The sequence below is a fragment of the Athene noctua genome, unplaced genomic scaffold (genome assembly GCF_965140245.1).
Source record: "Athene noctua unplaced genomic scaffold, bAthNoc1.hap1.1 HAP1_HAP1_scaffold_66, whole genome shotgun sequence".
In the NCBI taxonomy this organism is placed as follows: domain Eukaryota; kingdom Metazoa; phylum Chordata; class Aves; order Strigiformes; family Strigidae; genus Athene; species Athene noctua.
In genome coordinates, this window is record NW_027437556.1 from 601,735 (window position 1) to 622,536 (window position 20,802).

The 20,802-nt window shown below is 42.6% G+C and overlaps 1 protein-coding gene across 1 annotated transcript; it reads right to left on the minus strand.

Annotated features, from left to right (window-relative positions):
• Positions 1–211: 211 nt before the first annotated feature.
• Positions 212–10,505, minus strand: LOC141955010 (zinc fingers and homeoboxes protein 1-like). The gene is made up of 6 exons (XM_074895082.1): positions 10,447–10,505; positions 8,308–8,383; positions 5,573–5,715; positions 4,265–4,783; positions 1,856–1,988; positions 212–238 (listed from the first exon to the last, which is right to left on the minus strand). The coding sequence occupies exons 1-6, from the start codon at positions 10,503–10,505 to the stop codon at positions 212–214; spliced, it is 957 nt and encodes a 318-aa protein (XP_074751183.1).
• Between the last annotated feature and the right edge of the window lie 10,297 nt (positions 10,506–20,802).

The following is a 20,802-nucleotide window of genomic DNA, read 5'->3' on the forward strand; positions in this document are numbered from 1 at the left end:
TAGATTTATCATGATGTGACTCATTGTGCATGCTTTCACTTTTCCTCTTCATTCTATAAAATGAACAGAGATTGGACATCTCAAAATACAATACCTCATCAAGTGTCTTCGACTGACATTTTCACTTAATATTTCCATGCTTTCATCAAAGCTAGAGTCTGAACAGGGCAACATGTTTTTTTCGCATTGATCTTAAACAGTGTCCCTTGAATCATACAATTTTGCCAGAGGAAAATTCCTAGGAAAAGAAGGAAATAAGAACACTTTTATCTGAAACACATCTGTTGAGCTGAGAAGGAAATTCTGCCTCATTTAGGCAAGTTTGTTCTTTCAATTCTCCTGTCTTGATAGTGTTACAACTAATGGCAGGCGAGCCTCGGACTGCTTCTACACCAAGAAGTAGTTCTTGGCGGGGGGGGTGGAAAATCAGCTTCCAAAGCTAAAGCTCCTCTCTGCCATGCTTTTCTTGTGGATAACTTGATATCCTTTTAAAAAATTATTGCAGCAAAGTCTTTCATATAAACTTGTCTTTTAATGAAAAAAACCAAAGCCTGTTATTTCAAAATTGGTTCTGAGGAGCAATCAAGTTTGAACATGCATGTCCTGGGATTAAAAACTAGTTAGTAGAGTTTTTCTCCTATTTCTGTTCCATTTATAACTGCCTTCAGAGGAACAATAAAAGATTTCCTTCGAGAGGACAGCATTTATCCACAGGAAACCAAAGCAACTGAAGATACACTTTTTTTTTATGCCTGCTGATCTTGTTCAGTCAGAAAGATGAGAAACAAGAAAATAACTTGCAGAGAAAACAACAAATATGACATTGATAACAGATTTTTACAAGAAAAGCCCTTGACACATGAACCACATGCCATGCAGAAGTTTCCAAGTCACGATCAAGTTGTCTGCCTGTTGCACTCTGCTGTAACCACCGAGAACTGAGTGCCCAAGCTACAGAGCTGCACAACCCCGCCCAGCTTCTGGCTACGCTTGTGCAGGGAGACTTTTACTCTCTGAGCGCCAGCGGATCTCTCAACACCAATGCTCTGCATTCAGTGCTCACCTTGCAAAGGCACCAACACTCATCTCCTCCTGGAGGTGTCAAGGGAAGCAAGGAAACAAGTTTCTTTTCCAAGCTTCCCAAAACCTGAGATAGTCTACATGCTGCTGCCCTCTTACGGTGAAATCCCACAGGACTTACCGCCACCCTGGCAACGGCTTGGTGCTCACTAACTTAAAGCTGTAAGACTGACAGCGAAGTTAGAATCTCACTAGCTTCCTTTTATTCCTTAAAATAAAAGTCAGAAATTCTATAAATGGCACTAAAAATGTTTAATCTCTATGAATAAAGTCATGCAATGTTACTCTCCCCCTTTGTATTTCTTTAAAAATAGAATCCAGTACATCAAACAGGACAAAGAAATAATGTAAAAGGATGTCTCTGTCATCTTCTGAAAATGTTTAATACTTTTTCTGGAAGTGTTTAATACTGCTGTGGTCATCAAAGTAATCTCCACTTCCATTTCATACTTGTGATTCACTCTGTGGTATCTAAAATTCCTGAGATAAAATCTGCATCCCAAGAAACTCACAGTGATGATGCATCTGCAAGTACACATCCAGTGAGAAACTTAACAACCCTGAACATTCCCAAAAGCTATATAGCTATCACTGTCAGTTCCAGATAATGCACTACCAGGACAACTGGTCCCAGCTAATTTACCATGTTTCCTGGCACAGTTAATTACCTGAGGGGAGTGTCATGCTTACAGACACTTTGTGCCTGAACTGGCTCAGGTACCTCAACCAGCCTACGTGTAGCTGAGAACTTGCACACTGTGAAACATCCCCTTACCTTGATCATCAACAGCAAGGAGTTTTCACCGAAACCAAGTCGTGCCACTTTGTCATCAATTTCTTTTTGACCTTCTATGTTATTTTCTAACGCAAAGGATGACTGCTGTAACCGAGTAAGCTGAAGTAAAAGCCTGAAACAAAAAAGGCAGTTCAAAAAAGGCACAGCTGGCAAAAGAGCAAGTCAGCAAACCTAAAACCAACCAAAATACAATACTTAAGAACGGCTCTTCTTCCTGACTTTTGCTAACTGCAAAACCTGCAAAGAAGTGAATACATCCATATCAATCTACTATGGGTATGGTATACCCCTGCTACCACAGAAGTACTGAGAAGTGCAAACATTTTTCTCTCCATGCATCCATCACACAATTTCAAAGTGAAGCTTGGATCTGCTAGCATTAACTGTAGTACATCAGGAGTCCCACATCCTTATTAAGGCCTAACAAGACAGCAGTGCATTTTTGCCTATGGCAGTGATTGACTTTGTAACCTGAAAAGCTAGAAATTTTGGGGGTTTAGACAAATCTCATTCTCCCCACATAGGCCAACCCTGGAATATTTTCTAACAGCTTTCACCACCGTTTTATATTCAAGGCAGTGCCCCAGAAGTCACCACCATGATTTGGTGAAGGTTAGACATTGTGCTCACAATGTGGGTTTGTGTCACTGAGGGACCCCATCACCAACTGCTCGACCAGAGAGCGCAGTGGCAGTTTCCAGAGTCATCCTCACACAAGGACTGTAAAACACGTCAGCAGAGGAAATATCTAACTATATTCAACCAAGAGACTACTAGAACTTAGCAGTATCATGACTGAAACTATGTTTAACTCAAGCTTTATGCATATAGGACAACAAATTGTATCACATTTACCAAGGTTAAACAAAGCAGGTGTTACAATAACGGAGTGTATTTTTATGAAGAGAAAATCTTAGATTAAAGTTGAGCATTATAAACATCAAAATTTATAAGTCTGAGCCAGTAAACCATTTGTAATTTCAATAAAGTTTTGACTGGGAAATTCAAAGTAAAAACAGAAAGTATTTTTAATTTGTAAAGCATTTTTGTTTCAAAATTTGCATCAACATAATGTAAAAAAAAGAATAAAAATTAAACAAAACAATTTATCCAATTTTTTTTTTTTTTTTTTTTTTTTTTTGGTTGACAAAACTAGAAGAGCTCATGATGTTTTAACACAGAACCTTATTTCCTACAAAAAGCAATACCAACATCCCCTTTCCAGGTGCAATTTACCTTGTACCTGTTTATGCAACATGCACTTAAAATCCAACAGACCTGAAAATATTAGACAACCTATTTAATGCATAAGCCCTGAGCAGGGGACAAGTTTACCCTGGACAAGTGTATCTGCAAATATAAACCACAATAACATTTTGTGAAACTGTGCAGCCAAGCAAGCAAATACCACAATTTTTAATTGTCTCAATGCTGAACTATACACACCAAAACAAGCAACACAGATTATTTTAATATGAATGTAGCTTTAATATTAAATATCAGTACTACATTTATTAACTTCTCCCAAGTAGCAATTACAGTCACCATCTCTTAGCCTGAGTACAATTAGAAGCTACTATATCTTTTTTTACATTTCTTAAATCTTGCCCTAACAGGTGTTCGCTGTCAACATTTGTGGAAGTTCATAAAATGGCTTTAAATACTCTCAGTGACTCATACATTACTGAGAGGCAAGAGGGGGGGAAAAAATCCAAGACTATTTTAACAAAACCAGTTCCTAATTATCTCTTTGACAGATTACGCTTTGGGGATTTTTGTTGTGTGCAAGAGTTTTAGCAACAGAGGGAAGAAAAGGAAAGAGCATTTTAATGCAGGCCTGTCAATCAGCTGTCACAGAGTTCATTTTTCAACCTCATCCATTATGCAGATTGGGGTATTATTACAAAATATATTTTTGCTCAAGCATGAGGCTTCAAGCAAATAAGACAGGTGGCACTCGCAGAAGGAAGACTGGCTAGCCTTCCCTTTGGGGCACTTCTGCTGCTGCATCTTTAATACCAAACCAGGAAACAGCCATGCTCTAACAGAAGCATTTGTTGAAGAACAAGCCCTTTTGTATATAATTACTTGAAAAGATTAATATAATAAGGCCATTAAAAAACGCTTTACTTCTCAACAGTGTATGACGCTGGTTTACTCTTTTCACTCAGGAGCTACCATGCTGTGGATTTGGTTTTTTAAGATCTGAAGCAAGAGCAGAGTGCTTCTAAGTTAGCATTGCCAATGCCAAAACAAACATTTAATTGAAAATGTAAACTGAAAATAAATATTTTTATTTATTATATTATATTAAGGCTGGGAAAAATATGCTTTAAATTGTTCTCGATTGGGCAAAGTTAACATTATTCTAAGAATACATTTAGTTACCTTGCTCTAATAAATGAGGCACATGCCTTTATCCCAACTTTCTTCGACATGTTCTGCTCCCAGGACTCAGAGGCTGTGTGTTCCCCTTCGTCCATCCTTTCCAGTTCTTCTGAAGCGCAGAGGAATTCTTTTACAGCCTGGCTGCTGCTACAAGTCACTGCATTCTCACTCTTGGTTTCTGTAGCAAGGCCGGACCAAGCATCTTCTTTCTGGCTGTCTGATCTGTGAGGCTGCAAATTAATCTCTCTTCCAGTCGATGTTTTGAAACTACCACCCCTTACAATAACCTCTTCAGACTGATTTATATTTGTTTCTGGAATGACTGATGAAGACAAGCTCTGTAAAAGGCTCATATAAACTTCAGCAAGTAACTTCCAGTACCAAGGGTTGAAAGGATGTAAGCAGATCAGTTGCTGCAGGCATGTGATCTTTTTTTCTACATTTTCCAGACCCTGGTAAATGGAAAACTGCAGGTTGAGAACCATTGTTAAGTGATCTGTGTTAGTAGCACTGCTTCTCCAGAAACAAAAGATAATAGATTAAAACCAGGAGTGGAACAGAATCATCATTCAGAGCCTAAGAAAATGTCTCCCTTAATAATGACACACATATATCACTAGAGGTAATTTTTCAATTGTACAAAACTGCGCTCTTAATTTTAAACGATACATGATAGAGATCATGCACGATGAAGCTGACAGCATTCCCTTCAGCTGCCCTGTCCCAGTCTGAAAGGCAAGGAGGCTCAAATGCTGTCATTTGTTTATATGCTTTCAGAGTTTTATACAGCTGCCCTTCTTTGTAGCGTAAACACCTTTTATGTAAAATAAACAGCAGCAGTAAAACTCTAGCAGACTCTAGAGCCTCTGGACTTTTTCCTTTATGGGAAAAACTCAATTTGTGGTGAGATACTCTTCTTGGTGGCAGCTTGGCAGCGAGTATATGGAAATAAAAGGGAGTTTTGAGCCGTCCTTTTATAGTGCAAAGATTTAAGCATTCATTTATCCCCTTTCTTATACTTCCTATTACATTACATTAATTCTGCCTGGCAGGGCATGATATTTAGTCCCTTCCAGGACTAGCAGCCTCCCTGCACAGGGAGCTCATTGTGGTACAGGGTGTTCTGATTTATAAAGAGTGATTATATCTGCAGTGACAGTTACCCTCTGTTTACCAAATACTCTGAGCACTGAACATCCTGAAGGATTGTACACATGAAGATTATTTTTCCAGAAAATAGTCCATATAAAGGAACTACTGGCAATATTTTAATATTCAAAATCTAAAAGAACGATTGCATTATTTACCATTTTTTCTGCAATATCCAGAGCCTCCTTATGCCTTCCTAAGCGACATAAACACCGAGCCTGGCCCTCTTGGACATCTTGTCTCATTGCAATGTTACTGGGAGGTAAGAGTAGTAAGCAGTTTGAATATTCACACAGGGCTTTCTAGTAGTGTCGACAAAAAGAAAAGCCAAACGAAACAGTAAGAGATTTTCATTTAAAGGCAAGCCTGACAGTACGCTTTGGTTATGACTACAGTCACAAAGGGAATTCAGGAGCTGAAGTCCACATTCTCATTTCTCCAGACTCAGCTATCACCTATGCCAGCAACAGACGAGGGCCCTGGTACTACACAGTCAAATCTAGACAGTGATGAGCAACCTCAATCCTAACTCGTGCTTAAGCCCTGGCAGGATTTACTACACATCAGTCCACCTCTCCCTCACCAGGACTGATCCAGAAGGGATCATCTGCAACGCAAGATGTACCTCCCCCAGCCACCAACTCAATGATCAGAGCACTTAACCTAAATTTGGAAGACCTTGTTTCAAATTCATATCATTGTCCACAGGAAGGTTTGAACCTGCAGGTACCTCACCTCACATGAATAATCAGCAAGTCGGAGAATACAGCAAGGAAGGTGAATCTTTATCATTCCTGTAGGGTGGTTCTAATTTGCACAAAATAATTATATATTAATTGGGTTAAGGAAAAAGACAAGAATGAGCAATACTTCTGTAGCTTAATGCTCAGGGCATTCAACGGGGCTCCAATTAACATTTAAATACATTAAATTACGTATTCAGTGAAGCTAAGGCTGGGATCTTGGTTCCTCCCCCTCCATGTGAGTGCTCAGACCAGAAGACTAAAGAGCAGTGCTTATTCTCCAATCTCTCACAATGAATATTTAATTATTCCTTGCAAAATTGAATGGTTCTAACACAAAGAGCTTCCAGGCAACATACCCTAAATACTTCCTAGCAAAATGGCTGAAATATTTTTCTTCCTTGGTGTTAAGCTTGCATTCCTTCTCGACCAAAAGAGACATCTCCCTTCTGTCCAGAGAATGCAGCAGCCACTGGTCAAAACGGATCACAGAAGGAATGCAAGACACCCCTGTTTGCCTTGTTACGGGACAAAGTGATATAACCTGGCAAGAATCAGGCATTACGAATTCCAAGTAGATTCTACAGTCACCTGTATCTTAAAAATGGGCACAGCTTAGATCACTGCTGTCCCTGGCATTTCTTATCACGTGGCCTAGGCTGACATAAAAGTGTATTCACAACAAACAAAGAGATTACTACCCCCATGTATTCATTTCCAGCCCCCTTTCTAGGGTCAGTGCTCTCAAATCTGTAATTTTATGTGCAGTCTGGTTCTGGTCCTGTCACAGTGATCCAGGCTAAGCAATAGGACTGAAGACTAGACATTTTTAACATGGATCATCATGACAGAAATGGGTTAGGGACCAATGGTCTGTTCCACTAGGAGATCTGAAGGGGTGTCATTCTACACTGAGAGGGCACCACAGCACACAGCAAGAAGCAATCTGCTCTTCCTGAGGGTCAGCAGCCATGTCTGACCTCCGTCTGAGGCATCTTTCTTCTCAGCACACTTTTATGAATCCATTCAGGGTGTCTCAGCTGAGACTGGCAAGCATCTGTTGTGTATAGACAAGGCAGCAGTAGCACTGGAATAACATTAAAAAGCAGAAGTCAGTGCCAGCTGAGATATACAAAAAGGTCCACAAATCCAGTGGGCAAGGCAGAAGGAGTGGAGTTAGAAGCTGGCCTGAGGGCTTTGAAATCAGGGAGCCTGTAATGCAAACCATATAGCCTGGAACAAGAAGCTATTACAGCTGAAACAAGGGCGGAAGTGGCTGGTTTCAACCAGGAACAAGGTAACAAAAGACTGGATCCTGCAACTACGACTATAAAGGCAGGAGAGCATGGATGATCAGGAATGAGGCTCAGAAAGTAGGCAGTGAGGACAGGATCTAGGACTACATCAGGCAGGAGCAGAAACAGAAACGTAAATGCACCCCAAAGGCACAACCAGCCATCCAGAGAGAGAGAGCAACAGAGAGGTGGGGCAATTCATGAGGCGGCTCATAAGACAACTGTCACGAGCCTGACAACCAAGGTCAGCTTTCACCTGGCAGCAGGGGGAGCTCTGAAAAAGGTGAGCAGCAGCCAGGTGGTTGACAAGAGATGAGACAGCCTTTGTGGGACATGGTATTATCCCCAGGAGCAGAGAAATCCACACACACACCTCTGGCTGACTATGACTTTCACGGCCACAAACACCAGCTCTGCTCACCACTGAACTGCTCAGGTGGGCAAGCCTGATCTGGATCAGCTCTGGGTGCAGAACAACATTTCTGGCCAGTTCACATTGACTTCACACTGACTCCTGGAAAGATGACATCTGGCTGGGGGAGCCTGCCAGAACAGTTACCCATCGTGGCCTGGCAGCAGCTCAGCCAGCAGGACTGCTCTTCACCAGGTCACCACCCCTGCCCGTGGGCCAGTCATGCTTTCCGCACAAACGAGGAACCACCAAGCTGGATATAACCCTGCCACTCACTCTAGCATCTCCAGGCCACGGCTCTACCGGGAGGCTTTTATATAAATAGACACGTTTCCTCAGCGCACCAGGGACCACAGGCTCAGCCCAGTTTATCCCCACAGCTTCCACCCACCAGGGCCCAGGCTCGGCTCAGACCCCCAGGCCGTGTGAGAGCCCTGGAAATACCTCAAAGTCCTGCTGCCGGTAGTGTGCCTGGGGCAGGCGCCCTGAGAAGGCCTCATGCTCTCCCCCGCTGCATGGGCTGGAGGGGAGAGCCAGCTGGGGCACTGGCTGGAAACGGCGGCGGTGGCAGCCCGGGTGCTGCCGGCCTTCCAGGGGCGAGCCCGCCGAGCGAAGCAAGAGCAGAGGAAGGCCCGGCCTCAGGGCAGCGTCTGGCTGACTCCCCGTTTCTGGCGTTTGCCTGTCGGTGTTAGGAGGGGGCGGTAAACGGGTGCGGTTTGCACCCCTGGACAGGCAGCAGGGCTGTCGCACCTCCCCAGCTCTGGCAAGGAGTTTGGTCACAAGTCACTGTAATGGAAATGTAAGATCTTGTAACAAATAGTCAAACCAAGCTGCTTTGATAAATTAATTGCATAACTGCAGAGTTGTTCTGTTAGTATCTTGGCTCAGTGCCTACGTGGGGGCGGGTGGGAGTGTATTTTGGTAACTTTTCCATTTGATTTCACTTCTGCTCCAAAGCAGAAGGTGGAAACTTGAGAAATCTCAGCGTTTTTGAGACACGGTTTCCCAAAAGGGGATATGACTAAGTGAAGACTGATCCTAGAGCTTCTTCAAGACAAAGATTTTCAGGCACACCATTCCTCATTAACAGCACCTAGGTGAAGTTGTAGCTACCTCAGCTGTTTGCCCTGCCTCACAATACTACCATGCACAGAGTGTGCTGTGTTTTAAGTGTACTGCAATGCTGTTTCCACCTTGCCAGTCCATCCACCCAGGAAGGTCCATTTTGTCCCATCTAATCACCACGCAGGTTTGGAGAGGGTGAGCTGAAAAGTCATCCTTGTACTTCCTTAACCTGCAAAATGGACTAATGAACCTGGCTATACCAGAACGGTCTTTGAGGCCAAAGCACTGCTTGTATGCATAATTTTAAAGGTTTCCTTTCTAAGTAGACATGTGGGTTTTTGTTGTTCTAAGTGGATACATGCCCAAAATATCTTTCCATGCCACCATATTTATGACTGGATGTAGCAACAGCTGGCATAAATCCCTGGGTAGAACCTCAACTTTGGCAGGTAGATTTGATCAAAAAAATAAAAGGGGATTGAGGCTTCTTTTGCATGTCTCATGGACACTGGACACACCTATTCCCTTCCCACTCCTCCAGGACTGCCAGTCATGCTGCAACACACCAGTCTAACGAGCAAAGCATGAAAATCCAGCAAGACGATTAAGAACAAATCAAAAAGAAGAAAAAACAAAAAAGAAACATGAGTAATCAAAGTGAAATGTGGCCCCAGCTCAAAGTAAAACACAAAGAGCAAGGCACTCCCAGGGGCAAATCCCAGAGAAGCCGGTTGGCTGCCAGCTTGGATTGCCGAGTCCTCCCGGGCTGGGGGTTTCAGCCGCCGTGGCCTCTGAGGATACCAGCGTGGTCTGCAGAGGCTCTGTGTTGCAACAGAGAGTGCCTTTGTCTGGTAAATCAGCGATAGGAGAGCAGTGATTCCTGAGCACCACACAGGGGGCCTAGCAGCTGACTGCATGGTTTCAGTCATAAATCACAGGCATAAAATTGCTTCTCTTCCTCCTTCCTCCCTTGCCTGGCTCTCCCCCTGCCTCCCCTCAGACATTTAAAAGGTTCCTCATGTATTAATTACAGAAATTAAAAAATGCAACTTTAGGAAATTCCTGTGCCTTGTCAGCACTGGAGATTTGCTCAATTTCTCCCCTAAGACCCGAGTCATCAATGTAGCTGCCAGAACACAAATTCCCACTGTACTTAAGTAAAGCTGTTTGCCTGAGTCTGCACAGCATGATTTGCTACGGTGCTGTTAGCCCTGGCTTCACACAGGAGAAATCTCTGGAAGAGGCAGCTCTGAGGGGGCTCAGAGATACAGGAGCCCTACAAGAGCCTGCATGGCTGCAGCTGCGCTGTGTAGGCATCTTCAGGGATAAAAGAAGCCATAGATGAATCTCTTCCTAAAGGCAGCCAAGGTATTACTCCACCATCAGCCTAAACCACCAGCTCTGCACATGAACATCAGACCAAGAGAACAAACGGGCCCCAGTAAGTTGTGGTTGATGAACAAGTTCCCGTGCATCAGCAAAGCTACTGTAGCTGTTTACACGAGCATGCTTCCTTACGCTGGTGGTGAGGTGCTGTGACCCAGCTTCAACCTCGGTAACTGGGGGCAGGCTAGCATGCTTCATCTTGCAGTCAGGGTGAGCCCAGAGCCCACAGCCTGGGTGGTGAAGACAAGTCAAGCGATAGGCAGGAATTTGTCACACTGCTCTATTGCCTGAGCCTCTTGGCCAAGGAAAGAAAATACAGCATGGCAGATGAAGCTTGTCTAGATCCCGACAGCCCTTCTTCTCCTCGTTTTCCAGTCTACTCTGAGGCAAAATTAATTTGGAAGAATTCTCCCCCAGTGCTTCTCTAATTACTGATGTTATCTGTATTGTGATAGCCTCCATGGGTCCTCGCCACAGTCCAGCCACTCTTGTGCCAGGAGCATGTACACCACAAAGTTTTCAGAGACCATCAAGCACACAGTAGAAACAAGAAACCTTGGTCAGCAACTAGGGCCCTACCTTGGTAGGCACTATCCACACACATCGACCATGCAGCTCTCACATGGTTTAGAGCTTTATTAAAATATGCTGGAAAGTAGCTGCTCTTGGAAGAAAGCAAAGGAGAGACTAGTTCCCTCCTCAAAGCAAGAGAGCTGCCTGCAGTGAAGAGGGCAGTAAGGCCCACAGCGAGCACTCCTCAAAGGATGGGCGGCTCCTGAATCTTAAGTGGATTCTTCCAGACACTGTGAAATATTCATACCTTGAGGGAAGATTAGTTTTCTTGACAGTCATAGGCTTCTCCCTAAACATGAAAAGAGGGGAGCAGCTCTTTATTTTCTGACATTGTCTCACTGTGTCCTTGTCTCTTGCTTTTTATTTAGATTGCAAGCTCTTTACAGCAGAGACCATCTTTCATCCTCTTAGCATAGTGTCACACATAAGGAGATATTGTCCATGACCAACTCGGGAGGGTAATACAAATAACATTTCATGGCTAGGGCCATACAGAGGTTACCACTACTACAAACTGCAAACAAATCTGCAGTTAAAGTTCTGATGAGCTCAGATGAGCTCTAGCATATCTTACTATGATGGTATGAGATGCAACTGCAGAGCTCAAGAGCAATCGTCCTGGAACAGTAAGTGGTCATACTGAGGGTGACAGAAGCCTGACCCCCTGAGCCAGAGCTACTGACCCAAATTTCAGAAAAATAATACTTGTCTCAAACTCAGTACATCTTTAAAGAAAGTCCTGGTAGATCAGAATGAACATCCATCTCAAGCTAGCTGAGAAGCCAGTTCAGCCAAATGTGAGCAAGAAGCTACATTTGCTAACCTAGATCCGTCCTCGAGGAAGGTAAAACAGGACTGAGCAAAGGCAAATACAGGAACTAAAATGAGTCCTTACTCTTGAAGGGGAAAAGTGCTCTGGCACCCTCACACACTGTGGAAAGAGAAGAGTACGTTGAAACTAGGGCAGTATTAACATGTGAGCACAGAGGCCAGGGGCCGAGCAGAAGGGCATCAGGCAAGAAACCGGGCAGGAAGAGGTGATCCCAGGCAGCACTGCTTCAAACAGGCACTGAGTTCAACAGGCAGGGAATGTCCTTCTGCATTCTCATCTCTCCAGAAGAGCAGAACCATGGAATCTGGTTCCTTTAGAAGTTATCAAGTCACCCCACAGTTCTAGTAAGATGCAACGAAAATGAGTGGGGAGGTGAAGGGTCATGCATCATGGAAATCAAAGAGCAAGAATTGTTTGTTATTAGCAGAAGCCAGAAGTTTTTTAGGGGTCCTTAGGACAGTCAGGAGAAGACATAACCCCCAAAAGATGGTTCATTTGCCTGCTCTACCTTAAAACAGTGCAACCTTTCAAAACCCTGGCAAGCCATCTTAACTAGGCCATAATCCTTCCCCCTCGGGCCTCACAAAACCCAGAAAAGTTGTTATTGCCAAGAGGGTGCACCACACACAGATGTGTTCAGCTGTTAATGGGTTTTGCAACTATTTTCTGTCTAGCATGACAAATGATGAACAAAATGAATACACCCTCGGTTTTGACCAGAATGCTGTTGAAAACAGAATAGGAAAAAAGGTTTCTGGAGAGTCAGGAAGAAGGTGATCAGATGCCAGGGAGAATCCTAAAGCAAAGATCTTCCTGCACAAGCCTGCACATTTCCAGTACTGATGTGAATCATGTGTCTGAACCTCTTCACTCAGCCGTGTAGTACAAGCACCAAGGTTGTACCTTCATGGTCTGAAGATACAAGCTGGATGCAGAAGTCATGGCAAAGTGTGGTATCCTCAGTCTACTGTTCTAACTGTAAAAAACCCCAACAGATTCGGTGTTAGGCACAGTGAAGTTTGTATACCTTCTTCTATGCCCTTTTTTTCAGTTTTATCAGTTTTTCTGAAAATTCATTAACTTCCCATGGCCACAGTTACACTTGTTGCTTAATTGCTACTCATGATGAAACCAGGGTGTGGAAACCACAGTGGATTTGTTACCTCTCTAGGTTAAAACTTTACTACTGTGGTTTTCAGGACTGGGCAGGGCTAAGTAACGCAGGTGGCAACTCCTGTAGGACACCACTTAAGCAGCCTTGGCTGCTGTAGACCTCTGCTGTAATAACATGCATTACACTGAGCTGACTTACTGCAATACTGCTGTCTTGCAGGAACAATGAGAAACAAATCTAGAGTTAGAAAAAAAATTGCTACATTGAAGAAATATATGCAGGGCTTCAGGACTGCCCTTGAGCGACCTGCACAACTCGTGGGCTTTTCCATTCCTGCTTTCCTTTTCCATATGGAGACTGGCAGGGGAGGCTGCCTCCACAAGGGAAACAACCAAACTGTTTGTTGATTCTCCGGTGCCTCATTTCCCATGCAGCTTTTGCACTGTTGGAAAGGACCAGTGGAAACAGCTATTAAATTTAGCTTCTATGGCTTCATATTTGCCTTGTACAAGTATCAGTCCCACAGAAAGCGTGAGGCAAAGCACAGGGAAAGAACTACTCAATGAGCAAATGCAAACAAAATGTAGAAATAAAAAATGGACTTTGCCCACAATTGCTCCCTTCCACAAATCATTGCAAGTGAAATTGAATTTAGAGCCAAGAACACCACAAAACATACATCTGTGATGCAGTTTTTAACTTCGTGCTGTCACTAAGACAAATGAGCCACTTCCATCACAGGGCTTCCGTGGGCCTCTGCTTCTGCACTCTGTGGGTGCTGGGTGCCATGCTTGCACAGACATCCTTGCAGCTGGACTTCACCTGGGGGCTCTGGCCAGCTGCTGGAAAGAAACTGCAAGACTGAGAGCAGTTACTATTGCAATATTATTTGTACCATGTCCTTCAGTTCAGAACACGTCATTATTAGAGTCTATTTTGTGGACCCTCTTCCACGTTAGTCACTTAAGACAGGCTTCACTGCAATTACATTTTTTTATATTTGGCTTTCATTTAGGAAAACTGAAAATCACGAAGAGGAGAATTACTGCCAACACTGACCTTTATTTTCACCCAAAGACACAAATCAACTAGGTGTGACACACACTTGCGTTCCTTTTCTACCTTTTCTTCCTTCTACCAAATAAGTATTTTAAGGTAATGAGCACCAGCTCAGCACTGAGCCTGTAAAGAAACACACATGGGAGAGGAATTAGTCACAATGCTAATAATTCAACATTACAGCAGTAGAAACACAATATTCAAAGGTTTCATTTTGCAGTATATGAAGTGCAGCAAGTCATTTAAAAAACAAAGATGTTAGAAACCACCATGCAACAGACTGAAGACCACCACCAGCAGCATTTCAAAGCAACACCAAGACCACAGGGAGCAGTTTAACATCATTCTAGAGGGGACTTTTTGGCATAAAGAGAAAAATAAGGCAGAGCCCAAAGTAGCTTGGTATTTTAAATTTCTAAAAATAGTAGCTGACAGTATTGTTATGAAAACAAATGGAAAATGGAAGGGGCTGGGAAGAGGGAGCTGGGAGAGGGGAAACAACGCACAAAGCCAGCCGGTCTCTTGTGAAAATATCGACTGAATTGCAGCATTTTGGAATTGCTGACAACACTGTAAACAAAAAAGGTAACTGTTTTAAAAAAGGTGACTGTGTGCATAATCCAGGGCTTTTCATAACTCCCTCATTAGCTGACGGAGTCTTGAATAAGCATTCTTTCTCCCTCCCCCCGCCCCCCCCCTTTTTTTTTTTTTCTTTTTTTCCCCAGATCGAGTAAAACCATTTGGCCAAACACCAAGCTCTGCTGGGTACTAGCACTCATCTCCAGGCCTGCACACAGGTCGCTGCTTCAGCTAGGGATGTAATTTTTCAGGACTGACAAACTACAGCACAGGAGTGATTGTACCTCCTTAAATACCTTTTTCTCAGGCAGGGATAGGTCTGCAGGCACAATGCCGGGTCCTGAAGGGAAGACTGGGTCTTGAGCCCTCCAGCTGGAGCCCAGCAGTTGAGTAGACAGGTGTGATGCGCCATGCTGATGCAAGACAGCGGCACTGCCACTGGTGGGGAGCTTCTGTGGGTGACAGCAAGTCAGGCTCACCAGAGAGGTGCAGAAAGTGCTCCTCTCAGACCCTTCTTCTCTGAGGAAAAGGCACATGTTAATGTCAAAAGCAGCCATGAAGCATGATGTCCAACTGACAGGGACTTCAGCAGGGAAGTGGTTCCTACTCGCCTCTACTCTTTTAAATGCAATAAAGAGCATCTGCCTTAATGAGAAAAATCACGTGAAAGTCCCTGGCCTGCTGACACAGCAGAACAGTTCAGCAACAAGCAGCTGTACTGACTTGCACGTGAAGCTGACCTCACGCTGGCTGTTCAGCCAAGCCAGTTCTCCAAATTCAATGCGTCTGAGGAATCAGTGAAATTCAGTTTTGTGAAACAGGAAAAAAAGACATTTGAGAAGAGCTGGTTTCTGACATTTTCATATAGACATGGTTCCTGGTTTCCACATCACCTCTTAAAACCACACGCACTCAGTAAAGAGACATTTATTCCATTATTTCTTTTTTCAAATTTTTGGTACAAAGTTTATTTTCAGAAGTTCCCACATGATCCTTTCTCTTACCAGGAATTTTCTATCTCCGATTTATTTTCTTTATCTGTTGAAGCAAAAGCAGTAATTGCTACAGAAAGCAATAATGGCAAATATTACAAATATTTTACAGCAGCATTTATTTGTCTCTTTGCCTCAAGAAATTAACAAAAATAAATCCAAAGACAAGATCCATACTGCCACAAAGGCTTAGGTTTGTAATATCCAGAAGTACGCTGCGTTCCCGTATATGAGTTGTACAAGTCCAGCACAACTTTCTAAGTTTGTGCAGAGCCTGATAAATAAGACACGGAAATATCAGTTATGTTATACTGTTTCTAAGGACTTTTACTCTGTAAAATGTTCGGCCACTCAAAGCTATAAGCTTAATCACATATCAAAGAACACAGGCAATAAAGCCCATTTTACTAGAACATATAGTATTAGGCCAAACAAAACATAAGAGGACAAAATCTAGTGGTCACTGAAGCCTCTTCAAAAAAGGTCTAAAACAGAATGTTTCCATTACGTATCAGAATAAAAATGTACTGTATTAAAATGTGATTTTTTTTATTTTTATTTTTTTTTTTTTTTTTTACAAGCTTTTAATCAGTCTTCAATTTACAGTGCGGAACTTCTGCCAACTACAGTAGTTTAACTTTGGCACAACACTAAGTTCCAATCCTTTTGGTATTCAAGTCCTGTGTGTGTCCAAAAATTTTCTTGGTTTCACAAAAGATTAGGCCCATTCACAGTCAACCAGTTATCTTGAACTTTTTCAAGAATTGCTTCCCCTTCACCACACTGGGCAACTACAAAGGAAAGACACTGTAGACTATTGCATCATTCAAAAGAAACTCTTCATTCTAAACAGTGACAGTATTGTTGCTTCCTTTAACATCACATACAACAGACAGATCACAGAGGGCGACACACTGGACACCCTCTAAAAACCTTGCTGGTCGTGAGTGAATTGTCTTCCTCATACTTCAAATATATAACAATGCATTACCTTAATTTCATTTCACATGTCAAACAGGACATTTAAGTATATTGCAATATATTATAGAAAATTGCAAAGCGCCATCATTTCTGTAAACGAGATCGACACCTGTTAACTCTCCTGTGCACATGAAGAGCCGTACCTAGTGCCACATTTTCTATACAATATAAAGCCTTCCCAGGTAGGGCAACTCAGCTTTAGTGCATTTCTGTACAGACTGTAAGCAAACATGCAGATAGCCAACTATGCAAAATAGGAAACACCTTTGTAAGTTGGAACTGGAGGCAGGGGGAATATTTTGACATCATAACAGAGCTCTTGCAGTTTATCATATCACAGATGAAGATTTGAATCTTCTGCCGTTCTAGCACGTTCTTTAGGGAAAGTTTCATGATAGGTATCTAGTATTGGACAAGCATAAGGAAATACTTTCATCATCTGGGACACAAATATTATGTGTCTTAACACATTCTAAGTTATGCACGATCCATATAGTTCATATGTTCATATAGTAATCTTATCTCTAAAATACTTGAGAAACCCCAAATCATTTTTAGGCCACAGTATTATAGCCAAAGATCAGTTACTTTATTCACCACTGTAGTGCTACCTGCTCTAGGAAAAAAAAAAAAAAAAAAAAAAAAAGGCCTCACACTTCCCAACAAGCATCAAGTCAGAAGCAGAGGTAAGTACCATTGCTAACTACAACACAAAGACAAGTGCTGCAATCCAGCCAGCACACTCCCAGGTGAAGATCCACCTCACCTAATTTCAGATGTCTGTAGTGTCCGTGTCTGCCTGCAAGCCACATGTTAAGAGTCAATGAAGTTCAGGGTGCAGTTCATCTGACCAACTCCAAGCATGTAGGATCAACGCTTGCATTTGTTAGGTATACTGACTAGCTGCAGTGTCTTGCTCAAATGCAGAAGAATCCCACCTTAATTCATGAAAAGTGCTACAGGATCCTCAGTTATCACTCTACATTTTACAATGTCATGTAAGTCAGATTTGCAATGACTATCCACTAAAAAAGTGAAGATGCTCTTCACCACAGAAGGAGAAAAACTCCCAAGAGCTCCAATCATTAAACTTGAAAATACTGGATGTTACCTGCCTGTGCTTCAAAATCTCCCCTTTTAAAGGTGGGAAAACAATACAAAAGTTTGAGCTATTGAGTGTGTATAAGTAGCTATTGAGGGGATTTTTCACCTTGCTACATCTTTCATTTTAAAATCTTTTCCTACAGAATTTTAACACATCACCAAACCTCAAGTAACTTGACCTAGTAAGTTTGTGTCATGCTACTTGCTAAATCTACATTACAAGTTTGGTGGAGAGTATAGGTGTAATCCAGCACTGTTCAGTGCAGGGAACCAAGCCCTCTACTAGCCCTTCCCATATCTAGTTTACATCAGCATCATGAACAACTCTCAACAGTTTCACTGCTCTCTAATCACAGCCACCATCTTTTCATTACCACTGAATGTAGGCAAAATTATTTTCCAAGAAAAAATAAATTAAATCAAAGAAAGTAGCTATATGTTATTGCACTCTATTTTTGTGCATTCAGGTTAGAGCAAGGATATTTAATATTACAGAAGCTTAAAGATTATCTTCTCTCCTTGGGAGATATGAATATAGACAGATACATTCAGGTGGAGGATGCAAATCGATACTGCTGTAATTACAGAAGCAAATGCTGAAATCCAGCCTGGATACATAGTACTCTGTTAAGTGCAAAAGGGAAAACGCTCCCCACCTTAAGCTACAGCTTGGTTACTCAGCAGCCACAGACTAGTTGTCAGTTACTGCTGTGCTCTCATTTCAGAGGAAAACGGAGGAGGAAAAGTGTCAGCACCTTTAGGCTTTCTGGCCTACGGGGACTGCATAAAGCCATGAATCACTTTGTATGGGCTCCAGAAATGCTTTCTCTGCTCTGTAGAGAAGGGAGTGCACTTGCCTGCCTCAACAGTTCCTTGGCGAGCAGGAGGAAAATAGGCTTTTGCCCAAAGTCAGCAAATCTTGCATTAGAAAAATTATTTCATGTCATGTGAGGACATCATTGCAAGTTTCCTTCCCTATAATCAAAGTTACTGCCAGACCATATTGCATATAATGGCATGAAAACAAAAAAAAAAACCAAAAAAAAAAAGGTACTGGACAAGGTTGAAAAGGGAATGGCCTCATTTACTATACTGTATTAGAGACAATCCACTAAATTCTAATCATGAGGTACTAGATATCTTTCCTCTCCTTTGCTTTGAAAACAAGACAGAGATTTCTAAAAATGAGTGATTGCAATACTTTACTTGTTCTGTCAGAACAAGAGTAAAATTTGCTTTGCTTATCAACTTCTAGGTAACTGAATTGTGCAGGGCAAGCAAAAGCCTTCAAGCTTCTACATCTTCCCTTCTTTCCACTTCTTACAAGCCAGCACTCTGTTAGTTCATTCAAACCTCCAGGGAGGACTAGCTCTTTCTTTTTACAACAAGCACTAACCATGGGGTCAGTGAGAGGTTGATACTGGGAAGACAGCACTGTTTAAGATGGAACTGTGCTCCTTCACTGTACTCAGAAGCAAGAGCAGAACATGGCATGAAGCAGCATGATACAACGATGGTGGATGCCTCACCCAGTTGTGACACCACTTGCTTTCTTTTAACCCTTTCTTTCACTCCATTCTGGCACAGGATTATCTTTATTCTCCCTTTAGCTGAATTCTAGATACAGCAAGTAACTGGTGTTATCAGATCAGGTACTCCTGGCAGAAACAGCAGACGGAGAGGAAAGCTCAACCTTAGCTCTAAAGGAACTGGTGCTCACAGCTGAATTCTGAAACAGTGCTCCCAACGAAGACTGAGAACAAACGAGAGGCAAGGTCTGAGCAAGGTCAGTTTCTTCATCTCACTCTCAATGACAATCACTGGAAGCTGGTTCATAACTGGCTCAAACCTAAGAGGTGAAGCTCCACACAAATAGAGAGAACATACCACAGGCTCATCTACACACAGTTCTTCACCAAGCAGGGAAATCCATAAAACCCCACATTGGACACTCACCCCAGGGTAGACATACTTTCTTGCCCCTTCGCTCCCCACTGTCAACACAGCTCAGTCCAAGTGGCTTCCAAAACATCCTGCAGGTGTGCATAAGCTACAGGAGGGAGCCAGGCTGCAGGGGCGTGCTGCTGCTGAGCACTGCAATGCTCAGGTTCATCATAAAGACACTTGCTGATGTGCTTAGGTTGAGGAAGTTTCCTGTATGTAACCGGTAGAATGAGAAGGTGCCATATCCTCTCCACCCACCAGGCAATTTCTTTCCTCTCAAGTGACCATATAGTGTGCCTCGGGCACCTATGCAAGGAGCACAGCAGCCTAAGGTTGGCCGAGATGAATCTGAGCTAAACTACTGTTACCAGTAGCTTTGAGTTCCCACCAGCCACAACCACAATTCACAGACAGAGACCAGCATGCTGATAGCTCTTTCCAATGCTCCTCTCCTGACACAGGAGGCCTCCGGAAGGAGCTTCCCTCTCTCCCAGTACACAGTGCAAATACACGTGCTGCAAACATGAAATAAACTGGTAACTGATGGACTCTGTTTGTTCAAAGAGAAATAACAGACAGATTAGGAGCAATAATGAATGCATTCAATTGCTTTCTTTAGGCTGAACTCACCCAGATTTTTCTCATCCTTGGCACAACTGAAAGGCTTACAGTGTGCACGTAGCCCAAAGGAAATGTGGACACTCCGCATCTCTCATTAGCTGATCCACAGCACATGGCTTAATTTAAATTTTATACTCTGCAGAGATGATGATCCTCAATGGGCTGTAAATACTATTATAACTACTGGAATACGTGGAACTGTAATATTTACAGCAACTGAAAATCTGGCCCAGTATACATTAGCCGCCATCTCTGACCATTTTACTGAAAGAAGAAATTCAATCCAACTATATTTAGTCTGATAAACAATGTATTTCCTCTTCCTGTGTTTTTCAGACCAGATGTGCTAAGGCCTACCATTGTAGACGAGTGTTATTTAACAGAACACTGCCAAAATGGAAAATTTCCCAGTTTAATCAGATCATTAACTTGGATCTTTATTTTTTTCTCATCTTTTAAAGAAGGCTGGATTTAATGATAATATAAATGCGGTCTCTGCTAACAAAAAGTGGAGATATTATGGACAGGTTGCTTGGGCGGGTTTTAGTTTTGGGTTTTTTAAAAGAAAATTAATTCTGGGTCAAGCTTAAGGATTAAGGCAACTCCAGATTTTTGACCCCCTATTCCCAGCAGAGCTTGAAGCTAATATAAGTCTTTATTCTATCTGCTGGTATCTACAACAGCCTCAT

What these genes read in the sequence shown, in the direction of transcription:
- LOC141955010 (XM_074895082.1), bottom strand. Translation starts at nt 10,505, where the DNA reads ATGCTAGCCTGCCCCCAGTTACCGAGGTTGAAGCTGGGTCACAGCACC. An exon ending in CACAGCACCTCACCACCAGC is followed by an intron (nt 8,384 to 10,446) that starts GTAAGGAAGCAT and finishes TCTCCCCTCCAG; the next exon opens with CCCATGCAGCGGGGGAGAGC. An exon ending in CTGGATATTGCAGAAAAAAT is followed by an intron (nt 4,784 to 5,572) that starts GGTAAATAATGC and finishes CTTTTGTTTCTG; the next exon opens with GAGAAGCAGTGCTACTAACA.